This window comes from Chiloscyllium punctatum, chromosome 22, assembly GCF_047496795.1.
Source record: "Chiloscyllium punctatum isolate Juve2018m chromosome 22, sChiPun1.3, whole genome shotgun sequence".
Classification (NCBI taxonomy): Eukaryota; Metazoa; Chordata; class Chondrichthyes; order Orectolobiformes; family Hemiscylliidae; genus Chiloscyllium; species Chiloscyllium punctatum.
This window is the reverse complement of record NC_092760.1, coordinates 34,827,241-34,853,513: the sequence shown is the minus strand read 5'-3', so window position 1 is coordinate 34,853,513 and position 26,273 is coordinate 34,827,241. Positions and strand designations below refer to the sequence as shown.

Below are 26,273 nucleotides of genomic sequence, written 5' to 3'. Positions count from 1 at the left end.
ATTAAAAGAACTACTTTTAAGTCACATTCTTGAGGTAACTTAAGGTTTTATAAAATAATGTGACAGCTCAGCTCAGTCAATGTATTAAAGGGATGAGGTTAGCGTCTGTCTGTATCCCAATCTTGAGTCAGACTGGTTCTATTTCCAAAGTAAGAATTTATAAAATGTTATATGGATTGACTGCCTTCATTGTCTGCAGATTTCTGTTTTTGCTCAAAAAAACACGCATGTATCTGCAAATGCAAATTCACCCCATAGACTTGTATACATGTGTGTTTTGCATGTGTGCATGCTTTGTAGAGTGTGCACATGTGTGATGGAGAGTATAAGCCTGTGACTGTGGTGCATTGTTGAGTGTTGGGGGTGTATGTGTTTGCATCTGAGAGAGGGTCTGCGTGAGTTTGTGTGTGGTGTGGTGTAGTGTAGTGGGGTCACCTGTAGTGTGATATGAACCCAAGGTCCTGGTTGAGGCCATCCTCATGGGTACTGAACTTGGTATCAGCCTCTGCTCACAATCACACAATCCCGTGTTCTCTTGCTCTCTCTTTCTCTACAGATACATTCTGCATGGCACTGTGATCTTTTGCTATAAATTCTGTGTCTTATGATCCTGCCTAACTAGCTACCTGATGAAGAAGCAGAGCTCTGAAAGCTGGTACTTCCAAAAAACCTATTGGAGTATAACCTGGTGTTGTGTGATTTTTAACTTTGAAAATTGATGCAAGAGTTGTATCTTGCAGTCAGTGAACTGCGAACCAAATTCATTTCAAGCTGTTGTGATTTATCTACTGGTAATTCACTTTCATTATTAGGAACAAATCATTTAATATCTTAGCCAAGCATACAAAAAATAGATCTCTGTGCAAAACTTACTGTGCCTTGGCAGACTGAGAAATTGCGAAGTTCTTCTCCGTTTCTCCAATGTGACATTTTCTCCCCTTCCTTCCAAACCACAATGGCATCTCTTATTCTGTTTTAATTTATAGTTCTCTTCCTGCTGAATGCAACTCTTGACTCCATGTTTTACAACTATGCCTTTGTACAAATGGCTTACTGCTGAAGTGATATGAGAGGCCTCATGCATACACTTTTCTTGCCACAATGCTCTGACTTTATTTATTGGTCTGTAAACCATTCTCTGGAGTAAAATGTTCCTCTGACTTATGCACTCGTGACAGTTCTGCTGTGATAAAAGCTTGGGTTTCAAGCTTATATCAGCAGTTTTGAGAACATGATTGAAACAATTCCTTTCTATATCTTGAGCCTCTGCTTTTGTTTAAGGAGACAATGTAAAAATGTATCCATGATTTTACAGAGACTTATCCTGTCACCTTAGCAGTAGGCCTGTCCATTGTCCATATTGGAGTCCATTGTGAAGGGTGAGATTTCTGAATATTTGGCTGTGTATGGTAAAATAGGGCAAAGTCAGCATGGTTTCATCAGGGAGAGGTCATGCCTGACAAATCTGCTAGAACTCTGAGGAAGTAACAAGCAGGTTAGACCAAGGAGAGCAATGGATGTTATCTACCTGGACATCAAGAAGGCCTTTGACAAGGTGCTGAGTAAGATAAGGGCCCATGGTGCTAGAGGCAAGATACTAGCATGGATAGAGGATTGGCTGTCTGGTAGAAAGCAGAGAGTGGAGATTAAAAGGGTCTTCCTCAGGATGGTAGCTGGTGACTAGTGGTGTTCCGCAAAGGTCGGTGTTGGGGCCACAACTTTTCACTTTCTACGTTAATGATTTTTTGATGAAGGAACTGTGGGCATTCTGGCTAAGTTTGAAGATGATTCAAAGATAGGTAGAGGGACAGGTAGTATTGAGGAGCTGGGGCAGCTGCAGTAAGACTTGGACAGTTAGGAGAGTGGACAAGGTAGATGGAGTACAATGGAAGAAAATGTGAGGTCATGTACTCTGGTAGGAAGCATAGAGGCATGAACTATTTTCTAAATGGGGAGAAAATTCAGAAGTCCGAAGTGCAAAGAGACTTGGGAGGTCTAGTTCAGGATTCTCTCAAAGTAGACTTGCAGGTTGAGTGGTGAATATGTGGAATTCACTGCCCGAGAAGGCTGTGGAGGCCAGGTCATTGAGTGAGTATACTGAAGACTCCGATTTATAGGTTCTTGATTGTCTAGGGATCTAGAGTTACAGGCAGGAAGTGGGAGAATGGGGTTGAGAAACTTATGTCATGATTGAATGATGGACCAGACTTGATGGGTTGAATGGCCAAATTTCTGCTCCTATGTCTTTATGGTCCTAGAGAATCTCATTGGGTTCTTCTTGCTTACACTAGCTCCCCTGTAATTGAATGCAGAATGGATGCTGTCATATACCTAGATGATCCTGAATGGTTTCATAAGCAATCTATTGCTTGACATCTAGAGGTCTTAATGCATGCAAACAAATAAAGCCCTAGATTGTTTGGTTGAGTTTCAAGCTCCTGATGTTTGTTTGATACAACAGTGAATGAACTGCACAGCTGATCAAGAATTGGACCATTATTAAAGTAACTCACCTCAGTCCAAACAATTATAATAACCAGCAGCACACCCTCTCTAGTTCATTGGGATCTGATATTACCATTACTAAATCTCCTGATTGTTCACGTGTCTCATCTCCAACAAGAGAGAATCTAACTATCACCCCATGACATCCAATGGTATTATTGTCCTCTGCTATCAACATTCTGGGGGTGGGTGGGGGGAGAAAGGTGTTGCCATTAACTATAAAACTGAATTGGATCAGTTAGATAAATATTGTGGCTACAACAGCAGGTCAAAAGCTGTGACTCTTGCAGGAGTAACTCAACTCCTGGCTCCGAAAACCTGTCCACTATCCAGAAGGTAAAATTCAGGAGTGTATTGGAATACACTCTCCTTAAGACAAAACCGTCCACTTGATAAGTATTAAATTCACAAACATTCATTTCCTCTGTCTGTGACACTCAACAGTAGAAGTGAGTATACCATCTACAAGATCATAGAATCCCTACAGTCTGGAAACAGGGCCTTCTGCTCAACAAGTCCACACCAACCCTCTGAAGAGTAACTCCCCCTGACCCATTTCCCCTACCCAATATTTACCCTTGACTAATGCATCTAACTTGCATGTCCCTGGACACTATGGGCAATTTAGCATGGCCAATTCACTTGACCTGCACATCTTTGAATTGTGGGAGGAAACCAGACCACCCAGAGGGGACCCACGCAGACAGGGGGCGAATGTGCAAACTCCACATGGACAGTCATCCAAGGCTGGAATCGAACCCCAGTACTTGGCGCTGTGAGGTGGCAGTGCTAACCACTGAGCCATCCAAGATGTGCAGCAGAAATTCATCATGTCTCCTTAGAGCTATGGGCACTATAGTGTGAAAGGTGATGGTCAACAAATATTTGGGGGTATGACCATCCATAAATTCTCTTTCAACCTATTCACCATGTAGTAAATTTCCTTCATTGTGACTGGGTCTAAATCTGGGCATTTGTGGGTCTATCTATGGCAAATGGAATGCAGCTCACCACCACCTTCTCAATGACTACTATGGATGGACAACCAATACTGGCCCAGCCAGCAAAACCTATGTCCCATGAATGAATAAAAATACGGTTATAAATTGGTAACTGAATTCTCCAAAATCCAAGTCCAAAACATCCTGGTGGTACTTCGTCTGGTCTACTCAGGAACTTTTCTTCCTAAACATTTCCATCTCTCTGCTGTCTCCTCCGTTTCAACATACTTGGTGAAGCTTGCCTCTCTAATCAAGCTTTTGGTTACCTTTCTCTAATATTTCCTCATGTGGCCCTTTGTTGCATTTTGCTACTTGGTCCTATGAAGCACATTGAAATGTTTTGATACTTTAACACTAAGTTATGTGAAAATGCAAGTTGTTGGATGAACTGAACCTGGCTGAATTGTTACAGAAGCCTGTATGATCCTAGATAAGTGAACGGAAACTAGTGAGGTTCTGGTAAATATAATTGGGCTGAAACTGGATTGGCCTAGCTTTTTATACTATTTCACAATCTGAAGGGTTGGCAATGCCCTGCATGTGGGTGCATGCTGGGAAGAATGGCTACCGAAATAAGACAACAGAGGACTAGTGACACACAATGAATCATATACCAAGGAAACCAGTATCCTCCAGATAGAAAGAATGGAGCAGCAATTTGGGGGAACAATTAATATGTCCATTTTTCTGCATGAACTCAGGACCGCCTTCTCCCTTAATTACCTGTCTAGACAATTGAAAGTGCAGCACTTTCATGGTATGAGGGCACTCTGAAATGGCCAGGAGAGGTGCAGCAATCTCCCTGACTGAAGAAGCAATCAGGTACAACCATTAAATGAATGAAATGGCCTTGCTTTTGAGACCGAGAGTGAGATGGGAAAGATCTCCATGGAAACAAATATTTAGAAAACAGAAACTGAAGCTGCACTCAGCAAACATTTAATTTGCAATGAATGGCATCTCTCCATGTTTTGAAAAAAAAAATCAAAGTCTTTGAAGGTGATTACTTGGAATTGTGGAATTTGTGACCATGGTGATGTGCAGCCAGATTCCATTTGGCTTTCTATTTTCCATCCAGTCTTTCAAGGACACTCCAATTAGCCAAATATTGACATGAGTCATAGAGATGTACAGAACCAAAACAGACCCTTGGGTCCAACCCGTCCATGCTGACCAGATTTCCCAACTCCATCTAGTCCCATCTGCCAGCACCTCCAAACCCTTCCTGTTCGTACCCATCCAGATGCCTTTTCACTGCTGCAATTGTACCAGCCTCCACCACTTCCTCTGGCAGCACATTCCATACAAGTACCACCCTCTGCGTGAAAAAGTTGCCCCTTAGATCTCTTTTGTATCTTTTCCCCTCTCACCCTAAACCTATGCCCTCTAGTTTGAATGGTAAGTCACTGACCGGATTAGTTACAGAAGACTAAATGAACCTAAATTGGGTAGCTTCTGAAAGTAGGTATGTAATTCAGTCCGTGCCTTTTCAGTGAAATGCAGGCAACATGTTAAACTTGTTTTCTGCTCTTAAAGGCTATTGCATGCGGTCAGCAATAATCATGCAATTCGTTGGCAGCACAAACCAGCCACTGACCCAATATTGCTATTTGTTAGCATTATGTACAGCTAGTCTACACTGTTTAATAAATCCTGCACCTTTTGGAATGTATATTGTGATTTCTAGAGATGCTGGGGTCATTTTAAATCAAACTGTGCAACAAATGATGCCTCAGCATAGGCATGTACATTCTCCAAGGATAAATACGGAGTTCAATGTTAGGGGTTCAGCCCCCAGGGCTAATTATAGAGTCATTGAGATGGACAGCACAGAAACAGACTCTTCGGTCCAACTTGTCCAGGTCGACCAGATATCCCAAACCAATCTAATCCCACCTACCAGCACCCGGCCCATATCCCTCTAAATCCTTCCTATGCATATACCCATCCAGATGCCTTTTAAATGTTGCAATCGTACTAGCCTTCACTACTTCCTCTGGCAGCTCATTCCATACACCTACCACTCTCTGTGAAAAAGTTGTCCCTCAGGTCTCCTTTTATATCTTTCCCCTCTCACCTAAACTTATGCCCTTTAGTTCTGGACTCCCTGACCCAGGGATGAGACTTTGTCTATTTGTCTTATCCATACCCCTCAAGATTTTACAAACCTCTATAAGGTCACTCCTCATCCTCCGACACTCCAGGGAAAACAGCCCTAGCCTATTCAACCTCTCCCTATAGCTCAAATCCTCCAACCCTGGCAACATCCTTTTAAATCTTTTCTGAACCCTTTCAAGTTTCACAATATCCTTCCAATAGGAAAGAGACCAGATTTGCACGCAATATTCCAAAAGTGGCCCAACCAATGTCTTGTACAGCCGCAACATGACCTCCCAACTCCTGTACTCAATACTCTGACTGATAAAGGAAAGCATAATGCCGCCTTCACCAGCCTATCTACCTGCGACTTCACTTTCAAGGAACTATCAGATCTGTGTTCACTGGGGAAGACACAAGCAATCTCCCTGAGGTAACAGTGGCTGAAGGACCTGAACTTAAGGGAATTTCTATTTGCCAGGATTTGGTGTTGGAGAGACTGTTAGGTCTGAAGGTTGATAAGTCTCCGGGACCTGATGGCTTGCATCCCAGGGTACTAAAGGAGGTGGCTCGGGAAATCGTGGATGCGCTGGTGATTATTTTCCAGAGTTCAATAGAATCGGGGTTGGTTCCTGAGGATTGGAGGGCGGCTAATGTTGTGCCACTTTTTAAGAAGGGTGGGCGGGAGAAAGCAGGAAATTATAGACCAGTTAGTCTGACCTCAGTGGTGGGAAAGATGCTGGAGTCTATTATAAAGGATGAAATTACGGCACATCTGGATAATAGTAACAGGATAGGACAGAGTCAGCATGGATTTATGAAGGGGAAATCATGCTTGACTAATCTTCTTGAATTTTTTGAGGATGTAACTCGGAAGATGGACGAGGGAGATCCAGTGGATGTAGTGTACCTGGACTTTCAGAAAGCTTTTGATAAAGTCCCACACAAGAGGTTAGTGAGTAAAATTAGGGCGCACGGGATTGGGGGCAAAGTACTAGATTGGATAGAGAATTGGTTGGCTAATAGGAAACAAAGGGTAGTGATTAACGGCTCCATTTCGAAATGGCAGGCAGTGACCAGTGGGGTACCGCAGCTTTTTACAATATATGTAAATGATATAGAAGATGGTATCAGCAATAACATTAGCAAATTTGCTGATGACACAAAGCTAGGTGGTAGGGTGAAATGTGATGAGGATGTTAGGGGATTACAGGGTGACCTGGACAAGTTAGGTGAGTGGGCAGATGCATGGCAGATGCAGTTTAATGTGGATAAATGTCTGGTTATCCACTTTGGTGGCAAGAACAGGAAGGCAGATTACTACCTCAATGGTATCAAATTAGGTAAAGGGGCTGTTCAGAGAGATCTGGGTGTTCTTGTCCACCAGTCAATGAAGGCAAGCATGCAGGTACAGCAGGTCGTGAAGAAGGCTAATAGCATGCTGGCCTTCATAACAAGAGGGATTGAGTATAGAAGCAAAGAGGTGCTTCTGCAGCTGTACAGGGCCCTGGTGAGACCACACCTGGAGTACTGTGTACAGTTCTGGTCTCCAAATTTGAGGAAAGACATTCTGGCTATTGAGGGAGTGCAGCGTAGGTTCACGAGGTCAATTCCTGGAATGGCAGGATTGCCTTACACGGAAAGACTGAAGCGATTGGGCTTGTATACCCTTGAGTTTAGAAGACTGAGAGGGGATCTGATTGAAACGTATAGGCTTATGAAAGGACTGGACACTCTGGCAGGAGGGAACATATTTCCGTTGATGGGGGAGTGCCGAACCAGAGGACACAACTTAAAAATACGGGGTAGACCATTTAGGACAGAGATGAGGAGAAACTACTTCACCCAGAGAGTGGTGGCTGTGTGGAATGCTCTGCCCCAGAGGGCAGTGGAGGCCCAGTCTCTGGATTCATTTAAGAAAGAATTGGATAGAGCTCTTAAAGATAGTGGAGTCAAGGGGTATGGAGATAAGGCTGGAACAGGATACTGATTAGGAATGATCAGCCATGATCATATTGAATGGCGGTGCAGGCTCGAAGGGCAGAATGGCCTACTCCTGCATCTATTGTCTATTGTCTATTGTCTATAACTATGAACCTACACTGAGGTCTCTTTGTTCAGCAACACTCCCTAGGACCTTACCATTAAGTGTATAAGTCCTGCTAAGATTTGCTTTCCCAAAATGCAGTACCTCGCATTTATCTGAATTAAATTCCATCTGCCACTTCTCAGCCCATTGGCCCATCTGGTCAAGATCCTGTTGTAATGTGAGGTAACCTTCGCTGTCCACTACACCTCCAATTTTGGTGCCATCTGCAAACTTACTAACTGTACTACTTATGCTCGCATCCAAATCACTTATATAAATGTTGAAAAGTAGAGGACCCAGCACCGATCCTTGTGGCACTCCATTGGTCACAGGCCTCCAGTCTGCAAAACCACCCTCCACCACCACCCTCTGTCTTCTACCTTTGAGCCAGTTCTGTATCCAAATGGCTAGTTCTCCCTGTATTCCATGAGATCTAACCTTGCTAACCAGTCTCCAATGGGGAACCTTGTCGAATGCCGTACTGAAGTCCATATAGATCATGCCATCTGCCCTCCTCAATCCTCTTCATTGCTTCTTCAAAGAACTATATCAAGTTTGAGACATAATTTCCCATGCACAAAGCCATGTTGACTATCCCTAATCAGTCCTTGCCTTTCCAAATACATGTACATCCTGTCCCTCAGGATTCCCTCCAACAACTTGCTCACCACTGATGTCAGGCTCACTGGTCTATAGTTCCCTGGCTTGTCCTTACCACCCTTCTTAAACAGTGGAACCACGTTAGCTAACCTCCGGTCTTCTGGCACCCCACCTGTAACTATTGATAAGACAAATATCTCAGCAAGAGGCCTAGCAATTACCCCCCACCCCCCACCCCGAGCTTCCCACAGAGTTCTTGGGTTGTCAGGCCACAGGAAATTCAATGGTCTTCTACAAATGGCCTCTATTCCTGATGAAGGGCTTTTGCCCAAAACATCGATTTTTCCTGCTACTCGGATGCCGCCTGACCTGCTGTGCTTTTCCAGTATCACTCTGATCTAAACTGTACAAATGGTCAATATCAGCCAATGTATTTATAAGCTACCATCTGCATTAATAGCCTCAAATATTCCTCCATTTAATGTATTCCTATTGCTCACTTTCTAACAATCATGGTACATACCTAACCAGTACAGTTTGAACGCACCCTCACACATTTAGTCCTGTTGTATCTCTGTTTGCACACATTGCCAGCTGTTCAGCTATGGTAGCTACACCATTTGCTAATGACGCTCACTGACTGACTTCCCTCTGGTTTGTAGGCACGACCGGACAGAATTGCAGAATTGTTACAATGCAGATAGAGGCTGTTCGGTCCATCATGCCTGCACCTGCTCTGTACAGTACTATTCTTACATCCCTCTTACTTCAGTTGCACAACACTTTTAATCTGTGCCCTCACATTCTTGTTTCTTTTACTAGCACCCTGCCTATTCTGTCCAACCCACTCATAATTTTGAAATCACAGTCAGTCTCTACTCTCCAAAGAGGACAGTCCCAACTACTTCCACCTTTTTTTTAAGCTGAGGTTTCTCTTATCTCTAACCATTCTAGTAAATCACTTTTGCACTGTCTTCAATGAATTTGCATTTTTCCTGTAACGTGGCACCAACCACTGTACACAATACTCTGGCCAAGGTCCAACAAGTGTCTTGTGCAAATTTAACATCACCTCCTCGTTTTTGTACACTCTACACCTATTAATAAAACAGAACATAGTATGCTTTATTTACTGCTCGCTCCACCTGTCCTGCCACCTTCAATGATGTATGCACATTTACACCCAAGTTCCCTATTTCCTGCAGCCCCTTTAGAATTGTATCTCCTTTTTATGTTGTCTTTGTGTTCTTCTGCTCAAAGTGCATTACCTTTCACTTCTCTGCATTGAAGCTCACCTGCCACCCATCTGGCAATTCCAACTTATCATTCGAGTTCCACACTTTTCTCCTCACTGTTTGCAATTCTTCCAAGTTCAGTGTCATCTGTAAAACTGAAGATTGCTCCCTATGTACTAAGATCCAGATCATTAATCTATATCAGGAAAAGCAAGATTCCCAATTCAGATAGCTGGAGAACTCTTCTACAAACTTACTTCCAGCTGGAAATATATCCATCAAACAATACTTTCTGTTTTGTCTCACTCAGCCGATTTTATATCTCATGTTGCCATCCTCCATTTATAATATGACATACTTTCCTTGCAAGTCTGTTGAGAGACACTCAATCAAATACAGTGATGATTGAAGCAGCAATATGGAGGTACTTCTGTATATTTTGTCCTCCACAAAACAAATAGTAATTGTTGAAATGGGAAGAGTCTTTGGGGCTGGGTACAAGACCAGCGAAGTATATGAATTAATTAGGACACATTCATACCTATACCAGTATCTCAAATTGTACATTTACCACATTTCACAGTAACCAAGATGGTGGCAGAGCAGCAGCGCAGCATGTGGGTTTCTGTCCAGAGCTCATCTGCTCCATTCCATTTTATGCTGCCTTTTCTTTCACCACTTCCTTTTCTCTCTTTCATCTACTTACCTTCTGTGGAGAGATTGGCTTCAAGATGTCCAGTGCACCCGAGACGAGGTTTCTTTGCGGTGGTGGAGGGAGTCGACTTTAGTGCAGCATAGGCGGAGATCGAGCCCAGTGTGTGAAAGATTGAGCCCAATGCGCAGGAGATTGAGTAACAACATTTTAAAAGACATCTGGATGGGTAAATGAACAGGAAGAGTTTAGAGGGATATGGGCCAAGTACTGACAAATGGGACTAGATTAATTTAGGATATCTGGTTGTTATGAATGAATTAGACCGAAGGATCTGTTTCCATGCTGTACATATTATGACTCTGTCACCACTGTTTTTTCTTTCTCTGCTATTCACTTGATTTTGGTGCCCTTTGGTTCTTGAGCCTTTCTTCAAAAAGATTTTTTTTTCTTTGTCTTTGTATAGAATGCTCATGGTTTTCAACACCTCTATCGCATTTCCTTTTTAACTTTCTCTTTCCAATGGACAACGACCCCAGCTTCTCCAATCTATGTAACTGAAGTCTTTTATCCCTGGAACATGTGCCTTTCTTGCACGTGTCAACACTTGTTTTTTTAGAAAAGCACTTCAGCCTCCAATGTGTTTAAAGCTACACACATGATTTCATTGCATGTTACATTTAGACAATACATGGATGGGATAGGTATGGAGGGATACGAGCCAAACACTGGCAAATGGGGCTCGTTTAAATTGTGAAAACTGGGATGCATGGGCAGGTTGGGCTGAAGGGCCTGTTTCCAAGCTGTAGGGATTTTGTGATTCTATATAAACTCCAAAAAGGCAATTTCACAAAACATTGAAAAGCTGGTAGACTTACCAAAAATCATAGCAAACAAAGACATACAGATCATAGGGTGCTTAGACAGAATGAGGCATTCCACGTTATGGCTGCATAGGAGGTGCACAAAGCAAGATCAACATTAGCTCGATTTAACATTATTTGAAGTTTGAGAGGACCATTCAGCAGCCTAATAACAGGGAAGAAGCTGTTTTTGAACCTGTTGGTGCATGTGTTCAAGCTTCTGTATCTTCTGCCTGTAGAGGCTGGAAGAGAGTATTACTGGGATGGGAGGGGTCTTTGGTACCCTTTCCACAGCAACGTGAAGTATAAATGGAGACAATAGGTGGGAGGTTGGCTTGCTCTGGGCTGTGCACGCAACTTCCTGTAGTTTCTTTCGATCCGAGGCAGAGCACTTGCCTGACCAGGCCGTTATGCATCCGGATAGAATGCTTTTTATGGTACATATATAAAAGTTGGTGAGGGACCTTATGGACGTGTCAAATTCCTCAGCCACCTGAGGAAGAAGAGGTGTTGTTGTGCCTTCTTGACTGGCATATCCAGGTGGCGGGTCGAGGACATATGTTTTCATCACTCAGAGGCACTTGATGCTCTCAACCCTTTCCACCGTATCTCCATTGATGTAGATAGGGGCATGTCCTCCTCCTTTTTGCTGAAGTTAATGATCAGTTCTTTTGTTTGCCAACATTGTGATAGAGAGCAAGAGATCGTTATTGTTACATCACGACAGATAGAATCATGGAGCAAGCTCAATAGGCTGAATGGCCTGCTCCCATTGAATTGTAACTGGGTTGGCAGCTAGACCTCCTATTCTGAGTTCCCTGACTGGGGCTGTTAATCTGGTTCAATCGGGGGTCCCAGCTGACACGCACAATAGGAGTGCTAGAGATACTGACTTTGTGGAATTGACTGCAGGAGCACTATAGTCAAGGCCTCTGGAGTTATCTCCCCTATTTTCCGTGTTTCCCTAGGGATAGCATTGTATGAGGAAAATCATCTCTGCAACTTGATTGAGGGCAGAACAGTAGACATTGTTTACTTGGACTTTATTAAAGAATTTGACAAGGTTCTGCATGGTCATGTGAGCTTGCCAATTGAATACCAACTTGGCACAATGGCAGGAGACAGACAGTGGTGCTGGAGGGTTGCTTTTAGAACATAGAACATAGAACAATACAGCACAGAACAGGCCCTTCGGCCCACGATGTTGTGCCGAACTTCTATCCTAGATTAAGCACCCATCCATGTATCTATCCAAATGCCGCTTAAAGGTCGCCAATGAATCTGACTCTACCACTCCCTCAGGCAGCGCATTCCATGCCCCCACCACTCTCTGGGTAAAGAACCCACCCCTGACCTCTCCCCTATACCTTCCACCCTTCACCTTAAATTTATGTCCCCTTGCAACACTCTGTTGTACCCGGGGAAAAAGTTTCTGACTGTCTACTCTATCTATTCCTCTGATCATCTTATAAACCTCTATCAAGTCACCCCTCATCCTTCGCCGTTCCAACGAGAAAAGGCCGAGAACTCTCAACCTATCCTCGTATGACCTACTCTCCATTCCAGGCAACATCCTGGTAAATCTTCTCTGCACCCTCTCCAAAGCTTCCACATCTTTCCTAAAGTGAGGCGACCAGAACTCCACACAGTACTCCAAATGTGGCCTAACCAAAGTCCTGTACAGCTGCAACATCACCTCACGACTCTTGAATTCAATCCCTCTGCTAATGAACGATAATACTCCATAGGCCTTCTTACAAACTCTATCCACCTGAGTGGCAACTTTCAAAGATCTATGTACATAGACCCCAAGATCCCTCTGTTCCTCCACCTGACCAAGAACCCTACCATTAACCCTGTATTCCGCATTCTTATTTGTTCTTCCAAAATGGACAACCTCACACTTGGCAGGGTTGAACTCCATCTGCCACTCCTCAGCCCAGCTCTGCATCATATCTAAGTCCCTCTGCAGCCGACAACAGCCCTCCTCACTGTCCACAACTCCACCTATCTTTGTATCATCTGCAAATTTACTGACCCACCCTTCGACTCCCTCATCTAAGTCATTAATAAAAATTACAAACAGCAGAGGACCCAGAACTGATCCCTGTGGAACTCCACTGGTAACTGGACTCCATGCTGAATATTTACCATCTACCACCACTCTCTGACTTCGACCGGTTAGCCAGTTTTCTATCCAATTGGCCAAATTTCCCTCTATCCCATGCCTCCTGACTTTCCGCATAAGCCTACCATGGGGAACCTTATCAAATGCCTTACTAAAATCCATGTACACTACATCCACTGCTCTACCCTCATCCACATGCTTGGTCACCTCCTCGAAGAATTCAATAAGACTTGTAAGGCAAGACCTACCCTTCACAAATCCGTGCTGGCTGTCCCTAATCAAGCAGTGTCTTTCCAGATACTCGTAAATCCTATCCCTCAGTACCCTTTCCATTACTTTGCCTGCCACAGAAGTAAGACTAACTGGCCTGTAATTCCCGGGGTTATCCCTATTCCCTTTTTTGAACAGGGGCACAACATTCGCTACTCTCCAGTCCCCTGGTACCACCCCAGTTGCCAGTGAAGACGAGAAGATCATTGCCAACGGTACTGCAATTTCCTCTCTTGCTTCCCACATAATCCTAGGATATATCCCGTCAGGCCCGGGGGACTTGTCTATCCTCAAGTTGTTCAAAATGTCCAACACATCTTCCTTCCTAACAGGTATCTCTTCTAGCTTATCAGTCCGTTTCACACTCTCCTCTTCAACAATACGGTCCCTCTCGTTCGTAAATACTGAAGAGAAGTACTTGTTCAAGACCTCTCCTATCTCTTCTGACTCAATACACAGTCTCCCACCACTGTCCTTGATCGGACCTACCCTCGTTCTCGTCATTCTCAGGTTTCTCACATACGCATAGAATGCCTTGGGGTTATCCTTGATCCTATCCGCCAGGGATTTTTCATGCCCTCTCTTAGCTCTCCTAATCCCTTTCTTCAGGTCCCTTCTGGCTATCCTGTATCCCTCCACTGCTCTGTCTGAACCTTGTTTCCTCAACCTTATGTAAGCCTCCTTCTTCCTCTTTACTAGACATTCAACCTCCCTCGTCAACCAAGGCTCCCTCACACGACCATTTCTTTCCTGCCTGATCGGTACATACATATCAAGGACACGTCGTATCTGCTCCTTGAAAAAGTCCCACATTTCCACCACATCCTTCCCTGACAGCCTATGCTCCCAACGTATGCTCCTCAAATCCTGTCTTACAGCATCGTAATTTCCCTTCCCCCAATTGTAAAAACTTCCTTGTGCGCACCTATCTCTCTCCATAACCAAGGTGAAAGTCACAGAATTGTGGTCGCCATCACCAAAATGTTCACCCACTAACAAGCCCACCACTTGTCCCGGTTCGTTACCGAGTACCAAATCCAATATGGCCTCCCCTCTGGTTGGATAATCTACACACTGCGTTAGAAAAGCTTCCTGGACACACTGCACAAACACCGCCCCATCCAATCTACTTGATCTAAAGAGCTTCCAATCAATATTTGGGAAGTTGAAGTCGCCCATGACTACGACCCTGTGGCTTCTGCACCTTTCCAAAATCTGTTTCCCAATCTGTTTCTCCACATCTCTGCTGCTATTGGGGGGCCTATAATAAACACCCAACAAGGTGACTGCATCTTTCCTATTTCTGACTTCAGCCCATACTACCTCCAGAGGCAGATCCCCCTCAAACTTCCTTTCTGCAGCCGTTATACCATTTCTAATTAGCAATGCCACCCCCCCTCCTTTTTTACCACCCTCCCTAATCTTATTGAAACATCTGTAACCAGGAACCTCCAACAGCCATTCCTGTCCCTCATCTATCAATGTTTCCGTGATGGCCACAACATCGTAGTCCCAGGTAACGATCCACGCCTTAAGTTCACCCACCTTATTTCTGATACTCCTTGCATTGAAGTATACGCACTTGAGCCCATCTCTGTGTCCGCAAGTATTCCCTGTCAGTGCTACCTTCTCCACAGCCTCCCTACAGTCTTGGACATCCTGACACACAGCTAGCTTACTTGCTGGACTACAAGTCCGGATCCCATCCCCCTGCCAAATTAGTTTAAACCCCCCCGAAGAGTGCTAGCAAACCTACCCCCCAGGATATTGGTGCCCTTCTGGTTCAGGTGCAACCCGTCCTGTTTATACAGGTCCCACCTTCCCCAGAATGCAGTCCAATTGTCCAAATATCTGAAGCCCTCCCTCCTACACCATCCTTGCAGCCACGTGTTCAACTGCACTCTCTCCCTATTCTTTGCCTCTCTGTCACGTGGCACCGGCAACAACCCAGAGATGACGACTCTGTCTGTCCTAGCTTTTAGCTTCCAGCCTAACTCCTTGAGCTCTTGAATGACCTCCCCACCCCTCTTCCTACCTATGTCGTTGGTGCCAATGTGTACCACGACTTCTGGCTGCACACCCTCCCCCTTAAGGATTCTGAAGACACGGTCCGAGACGTCTCGGACCCTAGCACCTGGGAGGCAACAAACCATCCGAGAGTCTCGCCCATGTCCACAGAACCGCCTGTCCGTCCCTCTAACTAGAGAGTCCCCTATAACTAGCGCTCTCCTCTTCTCCCCCTTTCCCTTCTGAATCTCAGAGCCACAGACCCCTTCACTGCAGCTTACACCTGCAAGGCTGTCCCCCCCAACAGTTTCCAAAGCTGCATACTTATATTTTAGGGGAACGACCACAGGGGAACCCTGCACTGCCTGCTTCTTCCCCTTCCCACCTCTAACTGTTACCCAGCTACCTCTGTTCTCTGGCGTAAACATGTCCCTGTAGCTTCTATTGATCACCCTCTCAGCCTCTCGAATAATCCTCAGCTCATCCAGCTCCAGTTCCAGTTCCCTAACTCGTTCGGTGAGGATCAGGACCTGACTGCATTTCCTGCACACGAAGTCGGCAGGAGTATCGGTGGTCACCCCTACCTCAAACATCCTGCAGGAGGAACATTCCACCGCCTGCGCTGCCATGACTGTACACTGTCTCCAAAAACAAGAACACTGAGTCAATAACCTGTGGACTTTAAAGTTAGGTTAGAGGAGGAGGGTGGGAGGGAGGCCCTACGGAAGTAGGACCTGGGGTCTAGAACACACCCACTCAAATACTAATCACTTACCTTCCCGCCCAGCTATGCGCTCCAACCTCACTTCCGCTGCCCACTACAGGTAAGTAATTTTGAAACAAACTGTCTTACCTTAGCTGTAGTCTCCCGGGTTCGTTTTTCCTCGGCCGCTGCTCCCACTCAAATGACCGTTGGTGATTAAAGGGGGAGTATTTATACTCACCGTTCTCCTTCCCGGCTGCCCCTCTGTTTACCGTCACTTCCTCTGCTGCTCCCGCTCTTTTTGTGAAGAGAGAGAAAAAAAAACCGCTGCCCGCTACAGGTAAGTAATTTTGAAACAAACTGTCTTACCTTAGCTGTAGTCTCCCGGGTTCGTTTTTCCTCGGCCGCTGCTCCCACTCAAATGACCGTTGGTGATTAAAGGGGGAGTATTTATACTCACCGTTCTCCTTCCCGGCTGCCCCTCTGTTTACCGTCACTTCCTCTGCTGCTCCCGCTCTTTTTGTGAAGAGAGAGAAAAAAAAACCGCTGCCCGCTACAGGTAAGTAATTTTGAAACAAACTGTCTTACCTTAGCTGTAGTCTCCCGGGTTCGTTTTTCCTCGGCCGCTGCTCCCACTCAAAAAATGAGGCCTGTGAGACTGGAGGCCTGTGACCAGTGTGTGCCACGGGGATTGATTCTGGGTACTCTGTCATTTATATAAATGATTTGAATGAGCATATAGAAAACATGGTCAGTAAGTTTGCAGATGGCACCAAAATTGGTGGCATAATAGATGGTGAAAGAAGATTTTCTAAGATCACAAAGGGATCTTGATCGAAATGGGTCAATGGCTGAAAAATGGCATATGGAGTTCAGTCTGGATAAATGCAAAGTGTTACATTTTGGTACAACAAACAGGTTTGGAATTTATACAATTAATAGTTGGTGTTGTAGAGCAGAGATACCGAGGGGTTCAGGTACATAATTTCTTGAAGTTTGCATCATGTATAGGCAGGGTGGTTAAAAAGATGTTTAGCATGCTTGCCTTTATTGCTCAGTCCTTTTGAGTGTAGGAATTGAGAAGTCATGTTGAGGTTGTACAGGGCATTGGTGAGGCCTCTGAACTACTGTATCCAGTTCAGGTTGCCCAGTTATAGGAAGGATATTGGTAAAGTGGTGAGAGTTCAGAAGAGATTTACCAGGATGTGGCTGGGTATGGAAGGTTTGAATGATAAAGAAAGTCTGGGACTTTTTTCACTGGAGCATAGGAGGTTGAGAGGTGACCTTCTAGAAATTTATAGGGTAAATGGTCGGTGTCTTTTCTCTAGAATGGGACAACGTTAACATGTTATTATGTTTGGCATGGACTGATTTGACCGTACTGTATGATTCTCTGACTGTATGCCCATGCAACCCAATTTTACTGGTGAAACATAACGAAGGAAAGCTAAGCTTTTAGATAGCATCCTTCAAGACTGTGGTGTCCCAAAGAGTGGCGGGCATACTGACATTCCACGGAAATGCTGCACCATTGGAGAATGTGTGTTTCGGAAGAGACAATGAACTGAGTTTTGGTGATTCCCACAAATATCTCAAGGTGTAATTTCAAAGAACAAGCAAGTTCTTCCCAGTATTCTGGTCATCGCTAAATTGACACCACAAAAACAAGTGATCTGATTGCAATCATCTTGTTTGTAAGAGCTTGTCATGTGCAAATTTCATATCGATTACGTTGTGACACTAATACTTCAAAAAAAAAGCTTTGTTGGCTGTAAAACGCTTTAGAATGGCTTAAGGATGTGAACTAGTCTGGCAGGAGGCGGGAAGAATACAGCAAGCCGGGTAGTATCAGGAGGTACAAAAGTCGATGTTTTGGGTGTAACACTTCTTCAGGACTGCTGGTGGGTTTGGGGCAGCTGCAGTTTAAGGGGGAGACGTGGGCAGGGTGGTGAAGTGGGGATAGGTGAAGACAGGTAGAGTGACGACTTGGTTGGTCAATGAGAGGAATGAATCTGGTTGGTGGCAGGGAGGAATGGAAGGGAGGGGCGGGGGTTGGGGAATGGGGAGGGAGGTTATTTGAAATTGGAGAACTCTATGTTGAGTGCTTCAGGCTGTAGGCTGCCCAGGTGGAACATAAGGTGTTGTTCCTCCAACTTGTGCTGTGGTTTGTTTTGGCAATGGAGGAGGCCAAGTATGGTCATCTCAGAAAGAGAGTGGTTGTGGGAATTAAAATGGGTGGTGACTGGGAGGTCTGGTTGGCCCCTGCGGGCCTGAATGCAAAGCTCAATGAGCCGTTTCCTATGTTTACGTTCAGTCTCACCGATGTAGAGAAGACCAAGGCAGTATAGAAAGGTAAGTCTTTTGCTTTTGCCCAATTTAATCACTTCAGTGGGAAGAAGTACTTCCTGACATTGATTTGTGATGCACTTTTTTTTAATCCATTTCACCATCACTGGCCACTTCAATAAATGGGACGCTCATCTCCCAACACCCAAGATGTCCAATATTTGACTAAATGAGTGAGCCCTTCTTGGACTGCATCATATGTTGTCATGTGAGTCTTTTAAAAGCCTAGGAAAGGCTCTTGTTAGATTGCGAATTTGACTCTGAACCAAGAAATTAATGAATTGTGTATGTTCTGGACCTGTGAATCATACATTTTTCAATTCCTGAGACTTAAAGTAGTATTGATGCACTTCCTTCCTCTAAATATAGACTTAATTGGAGATCTACTTGCGTCAGTCTAAAAGCTTCCCTGCTGATTGGCACTGATCTTGAAATCACAAAGCTCTTTATCGGAGGGTGTGGGCTGACTGGAAGTAACTGCGAAGCCTGCAGTTAGAAAATCCTTGCCTATTGTTAAAAAGGACTACAGCTAATCAGTGATGCTGGCATGTCTGCGTACTGATGTGTCTCCTGAAGGAAAATGATCCATTTCCCTTTTGAGGTTACACTGTAATAAGAAGCAGGTGATGGTCGCATGTTGATTCTTTGTGTTGCACTTTTGAAATGCCCTAAGACACTCCAGAGTTGAACAGTCACCATTGGAGCAGATTGAGAAAGAAGAATATTAGGAGGACTGATCAAAAGTGTGGTTGAGTGGGTTGCTTTTCTGGAAGATCTTAAAGCTGAAGAGAATGTTTCACGAAGAGAATTCTAGATCTTGGGGCTGAGATAGCTGAAGGGATGGCTGCCATTGCTGGGTTGATTGGAAAGAGGGATGCACATGAGGCTAGAGCTAGAGAAATGCAGAATTCTTAGGAGGATGATAGAATTAGAGGAGGTTATGAAAATCTGTTTGGTAGTTGGGAGGATGTTGGGGAGGTAAGAAGTCATGAAAGGATTTAAACTGCTTAACAATCCTCTTTGAATAGAGTGAGAGTCTTTGGCATTCTTTACTCACAAAGGGTGTTCTTCATCATTGAGAATGTGTATGACTGAAGTAGATGTTTGGACATTAAATGGAGGGATTTGGAATGCTGTGGGAAAGTGGGGTTGAGCTAGATCATCTTAGTATGATCTTAATGATTTGTGGCATAGTGCATGAAGGATTGTACAATCTACACCTGCTCCTATTTGTAATGATCTTTTGAATGGATAGTCCTTAAGTTGCCATGATGTATTTACTAATGGCTGGTTGAGATCAGCTCACCCAGCATAACATGCGCATAAGTTTTGCATCTTTGACTTTCCATTGCTCAGGGGATTATTGGATGAAACTTGCAGCTTTCAGGGGAATTGATAGATTTGCAATATGACCATGTTCCATACATTTCTAATCAACAATGTTGTATGCATTGTAACATCTTTACTTTTATGTGCTGCCTGTGATGTGAAATCTAAGTATATTTTATTTTCACTTATCACATGCAGCCACTGGTCTGCACTAGCCAGATCCCACAGGCAGATTACTAATCAGTCAGCTTGATTTATAATGTAGGGGGAAGAATGTTGGCAAAGGCAGTCACAGATCTCTCTTCTATATTTGTAATAGTGCCACAACCAGCTGAGCTGACAGATTTATGCTTGTAAGAAGAATAGGCTCTTTAACAATACAATGCAGTCTGTGTCTCTCTCAAAACCCTACTGAGAGATATCACAATGTGATAAATACCTGATTATGGCTTGAACCCACAACCTCCTGGCTTTGAGGTGCTTTGCAGACTGAAGTAATTTGGACAATGAGGATTGGGATGTTCACTTTATTCTATGCAACAGGATTCAGGTATGAATTGATTTATTTGGCCAGTAGGTTTTCACATTTTGGATTTTTATATTTACTATGAATTAATATACACTCTTTCAAAATTGACAACTTCCTTGATTATCCACCAGATCTTGTGAACTAATATATTTTTATTTGAAAATCAGAGGCTTGTGCTTGCTGCCAATATTCTAACATAAAGCCATTTTAATTTCTGATCACTGAAGATGATATGACTCATACACCACGGCCTCCAATGGCCAGAGATAGGAAATACCCATGTTTAATGCAGGGCCGAGCAAGGGTAATGTTTGATCTCTGAATCCTCTGCGGTAAGTTAGGAACTGAAGTCAGTGCAGATTAGAAAGGGGGAAATGGGCAATCAGTAAGGGATGTATCCAGGGCTGGGTACTGTGCAGATCTAGCGAAATAAAAATGGATTCTGCCACATAGCATTCTGCCACATAGCATTTGATTCATTGTGTTTACAGTTGGAACTACAACTTGAGGAGTATAACTATGAACACACAGAGACTAGGATTCAGAATGAAAGATTGAGGCGGCTGAATGAGGACCTGCAGGACCAGCTGGATAGGACGAAGAAAGACTTGGAGACTACACGATTTAAGCTTCAGGTTCTTCAAGATGAGGCCCACTATGAACATCAGCAGACAACCAGGTAGGTTTCTTTACTACATGAGTCCGATAGGCAAGATGCTTTTTAAGCCATTAGAGCTTTGAGAGGGATTCCAGTCAGCTCCTGTACTCCTCTTTGATCTCATTCCCTGTGCAACCCTCATCCCAGTTGACCATTAGCTGAGATAGCTTTAGAGTCCTTATGATATTGCTGGCACCAAACCTGGGAAGAAAAGTCATCGGAGGATTAAAAACAAACTCTTCCAACAATTCTATTCATTACTTACAAAAATGTTAGTTAAAGGTAAGAGATGGTGTTTAATTGACAGCCAAGAATCATCCAAATCAAGAATGAAGTTTTTGTTTAGAATTGTAGGATATTTACGGTTAGGATGGACTTGTTGAGTGACCTTTGTGGGATCTGTGGGGCAGAGTAATTGATTGCAGGAGTTCACATAATGAGGCCCCTGGGAATACGCCCAATCTGGATTAGTGGTGCTGGAAGAGCACAGCAGTTCAGGCAGCATCCAACGAGCAGCGAAATCGACGTTTCGGGCAAAAGCCCTTCATCAGGAATACACCCAATCTGTTGACAATAGGTAGAATTAGCTCCTGATCATTATCAAGTAGAAAAATCATCATGTAAAAATCACACAACACCAGGTTATAGTCCAACAGGTTTAATTGGAAGCACTAGCTTTCAGAGCGCTGCTCCTTCTGGTGGTTGTCAATTAGTACTTTCTAAAATAGTCAATGGCCAGAGGTTAGATTTTAATTAACAGCCTCTGAGAAAGAAAAGTTTGTTTTTTTTTTCATCTCCACTCCTGTGTGCTGCTGGCTTTCCATAAAGGCTCTCCTTTACAGCAAGTTGGTCACAAAGTTGTAAAACATAACAGAATTGTAATGTTGCTTTCTGATGCAGATTTGAGTATTCAATCTACACTTCAAAAGTAATTCCTCTATTGTGGAGCACTTTACCCATATCTTGATGTGATGACGAGGTGCTATGTACAAGGAAATTTAATTTAAATTTAAATGTGGATTGTGTGTAAGTGAGTGTATGCTGTCACTTAGCTGTCAATTTGTTCATCATCGATAAATAGATTAAAATATGAATCCATTTGGAACCCTCTGACTTTTTAGTGGTTGTTTCCATTGATCACTTTAACCATCTTCCTAAATTAAGTGACCTAACTATGACCAGTTGTACACCAGAGGTTGTGATTCCAAGAGTAGATATCTTTTAATCTGCATATTATTTGATCATCTGTTGTCTACATTTGAACTTTTTTATAATCTTCCTCATCCATTACCTGAAAATAGTTTGAAATTCTGCCCATGGATGGAGCAAATTTTTGCAAAACGACATTGCTCTCACAATTTAAGGTCTAAATCCAAAGTTTATTCTTCTCTGTGACATCGAACAGAAACACCACAATAGAGGTGATAATAGCGGAGCACTGCAGTTATTTATAACCATTTATTCAGTCATTTTATTTTCCCAGAGCTAACAAAATACTGAGTACTACTGGTGGGAGTTATACCACGATGTACATACATCTTATCTTATGAGATATAGGGAATGGTTGGCCTATTTAGCACGACTCACAGACCCATTAACCATATCACAAGCTAAATTGGAAGATCGACATTCATTTACGTTATGTATTATTCACTTTAGATATTTGACTTAAATGTCAATTTGCTCTTTTTTTTTCCCCCCCCCACAGTCCAAGTTGGGAATAACAGAATTAAGTTTAACATATATTAAATAATTTTAGTAATCTGCAATGCAATTCACGTTTTGTAATCTGTGCACATGCATAGAAAAGTAAGCTGGAGCACTCTAAGGCTAATTATATCTGATTTGTATTTGTGAAGGCCCACAAATTACAAAGAGAGGTTCTGACTAATAGTCGAAAAATTAGGGAAATGTTAAAGATCACATCACAAGTGCATTGTAATTAATGAAAAAACATGAAGTCACGACTTAACTGGTTGTCTTTTTTTATCGAGAGAAAGATAACATTTTTGTTGAACATGTTCTAAGCATCTGTCCTTGTAAATTTAATTCAACTTTCAGATTTGAGACAATAGTCTGCTGCCCTTTTTTCTGAACAACAATTTGAGGGAGTACGGTTTTAACTCACTACGCTGTTATCCGCAACACCAAAACAACCATCATGTGACAAATCATAGGTTGAAGAGGGGGTGATCCACCTCCTCATCCAGGTGCCAAAATGACTGACACCATGGCTGCAATGATGTGCACAGTTGGGCTGAGTAATGTCAGCTGGCCGTGATGCTGTGTCTCTCCATGCGTTCACTTGTTTCTGGTGGCATTCGCAATAAATGTGCCCACTGGGTCAACTATCCAAAATGGCACCCTGTGTATGCAGAAACACCACAATTTCATTGGCTGGCTGTAGCAGGATGCAGGAAGAGTCTGTGGCACGTGTGACGCTGCCGTCACCAGGTTGAGGAGGAGGGGGCTGAGTATGGTGGAGGTGAAAGTGAGGTGGAGCTTGGGATGGGGAAAGCAAGCTCCCCCTTGCCGACAGCTTCTAAGCCACTGTGCAGATCCTGCTGCAGGGGTGCCTCTCCCAGGAGCTGTGAAACTATGCCTGAGGGCTGAGCTCTATCAATTTCCCCCCACCCTCCTCACCGATTACTAAACTCCCTCACACTTGCTGTTGAATGAAGAATGCCACACCTCCTTACTGATACAATGGCTGCTGGCTCATACAAAGACGGGACTGGTCATGGCAGTTGGCCACAATGCTGTATTTCTGTTTGTGGTTGTGATGGCACCCAGAATGAACACACTCCTTTTATCTAAATGCCTTTTGTTCCAAAACCCTTCGGACCATCCATCTGCAAGAATGACAAATTAATAAGCGCGTAACTGTTACACTGGTGTTCAGTTATCTGTGGGCTTGGATTTTCAGGGGAGTGGCAATCTCCTGCCACTCTGTGTCAACAAAAAAGGATCAATGAAAGAGCCCCACACATTTTGACTCCATTCCGATCCGGGCTCGTTCAGAAATGCGGTACAGTTCTTCGATCCTGACAGCTCCCTTGTATTGTAGATCTTCCTTTGGGGAGCAGGCAAACCATCCCCCTTTCTCATTGCAGTCAGTTGTCATATGCAAACTTACTAACCATACCTGCTATATTCACATCCAAATAATTTATACAAATGATGAAAACATGTGGACTGAGCACCAACCTTGTGGCACGTTGCTAGTCATATGCCTTCAGCCTGAAAAATAACCTTCCACCACCAACTTCTGACTCCTGCCTTCGAGCCAATTTTTGTCTCCAATTGACTAACTCTCCCTGGATTCCATGTGTTGTAACCTTGCTAACCAGTCTCCCAAGTGGAACCTTGTTGAACGCCTTGCTGAAGTCCATATTGAGAACATCCACTGCTCTGCCTTCAATCTTCATTGTTGCTTCTTCAACAACCTCAATCAAGTTGGTGAGACGTGATTTCCCATGCACAATGCCTGTTGACTATCCAAATGAGTCCTTGTCTTTCCAAATACATGCAAGTCCTGTCCCTCAGAGTCTCCTGAACTCCAGGAAGCTCACCACTGATGTCAGGTTCACTGGTCTGTAGTTCCCTGGCATTTCCTTATCCGCTTTCTTAAAAAAAATGGCACCACATTAGCCATCCTCCAGTCTTCCGGCACCTCACTCACTGCCATTGATGACATGAATATCTCAGCAAGAGCCTAGCAATCATTTTCCTAGCTTTCTAAGGTTCTTGGATACATCTGATCAGACCCCACCTTGTGCGTTTTAAGACATCCAACACCATCACCTCTGAAATATGGACACTTTTCAAGATATCGCTATTTATTCCTCGCTAAGTTCTCTAGCTTTCATATCCTTCTCCACAGTAAATACTGATATAAAATACTCATTTGGTATCTTTCTCATCTCTTGCGGTTCCACACGTAGATTGTTTGTTTGTTTGTTTGTTTGTTTGGTTTACTCTACCACATCTGGTCAACTAGAAGCTCTGAAACTGTCAGTTCATTATTCATTTCTTGGTATTCATCACTGATGAGGCAAGCATGTAGTGTCTACCCTTAGTTCCCTGAGATGGTGACGATGAGCCATCTTCTGTTTTGATACAGCTGACAGGTTTGCAAGGCCACCTCCGATCAGGTATTAAATATATGCTGAAGACACAACATTGAGTCAAGTGACATGCAAGGTACATTACTCTTTTGCACTGTTCAAGGCGTTGTGTACATGCCTCTGTGTGATGTTCCCATTCATCATTGCTGTTTGTATTTCTAAAAATAAAATGTTTCCCCAAGAAAATTACCGAATCTGCTGGATAGCTGGTGTAACACTGACTGGACATGAAAAGAGGGAAGGCCCCAGGTTGTACTTCTCAGTCCCCTGTCCAATCAGTAGTAGGGAAATTAAAACATTGAGTTGCCTAAATCTAATAGATTTGCCGAGGCTTTGAGACTCCTGTTCAGGTGAGGGTTGGCTCCGTTTCTATCAATGAGTGAACGTTCTCCGTGATGGAGAGGGATAGGGAAGAGTTGGTCTGCACCTCAAAGCTAACCGCATGTAATTTGTGACAAAACATAGCAATGATACCCTCCATGGAACTTCCATGTGGTTGGGCTAATCTCAAACTCCTGCTGTAAAAATAAGGTCTTGATACAGTTAATCGTTTTTTTTTTCTGTGAACAGGAATATCCTGAAGGTGTCAAAGAACATGCAAAAGGAAAGAGAGAGTCTACTGAGACAACTAGAACTTCTCAGGTGATTGATGGCAGGAGTCTAAAAGACGTAGCACAAACCTTGAATGTTGCTTTTTAAAAGATTCAATTTTAATTGCATAATGTTTTACTCTTGTAATAAAGAAGCTATTTGATAGATAATATCTTTTGGGTCATTTTCTTGCTGCTCTAGGCATTTATCAACCTATCTATTAAATTTATCAAAATATTAATGGAAATGTTAACTCGATGTTCACCGTGTTGAACTCTTATCTGTTTTATGGATGGAAATGAAAGTAATGAAAGAAGTATTTCTCTTTCATGGGGAAAATGGGAAATTGAAATAGGTAACCATTTAGCCCCTTACATCTGTGTAGTTGTTCCATCACGTCATAGTTGATTTGTCTTTGAACTGAATGTGTCCGTTTTTACTTCGTATCCATTTTGCTTGTATATTATGGAAAATATGCCAGTCTGTCCCAGTGGAGTCACCCTGTTGTCGCACTCTCTGCAGGAGGATGGGCATGTGCTAGCA

At 43.5% G+C, this 26,273-nt stretch overlaps 1 protein-coding gene across 2 annotated transcripts in view; it reads left to right on the top strand.

Moving 5' to 3' along the window:
• Positions 1 to 26,273, top strand: part of LOC140493499 (EF-hand calcium-binding domain-containing protein 4B-like) — a 144,601-nt gene that overhangs the window by 72,304 nt on the left and 46,024 nt on the right. For both annotated transcript variants that reach the window (XM_072591993.1, XM_072591992.1), the window contains exons 12-13: positions 20,846 to 21,033; positions 25,710 to 25,781. In XM_072591993.1, coding sequence (XP_072448094.1) covers positions 20,846 to 21,033; positions 25,710 to 25,781 — 260 coding nt within the window. The remainder of the gene's footprint in view (positions 1 to 20,845; positions 21,034 to 25,709; positions 25,782 to 26,273) is intronic.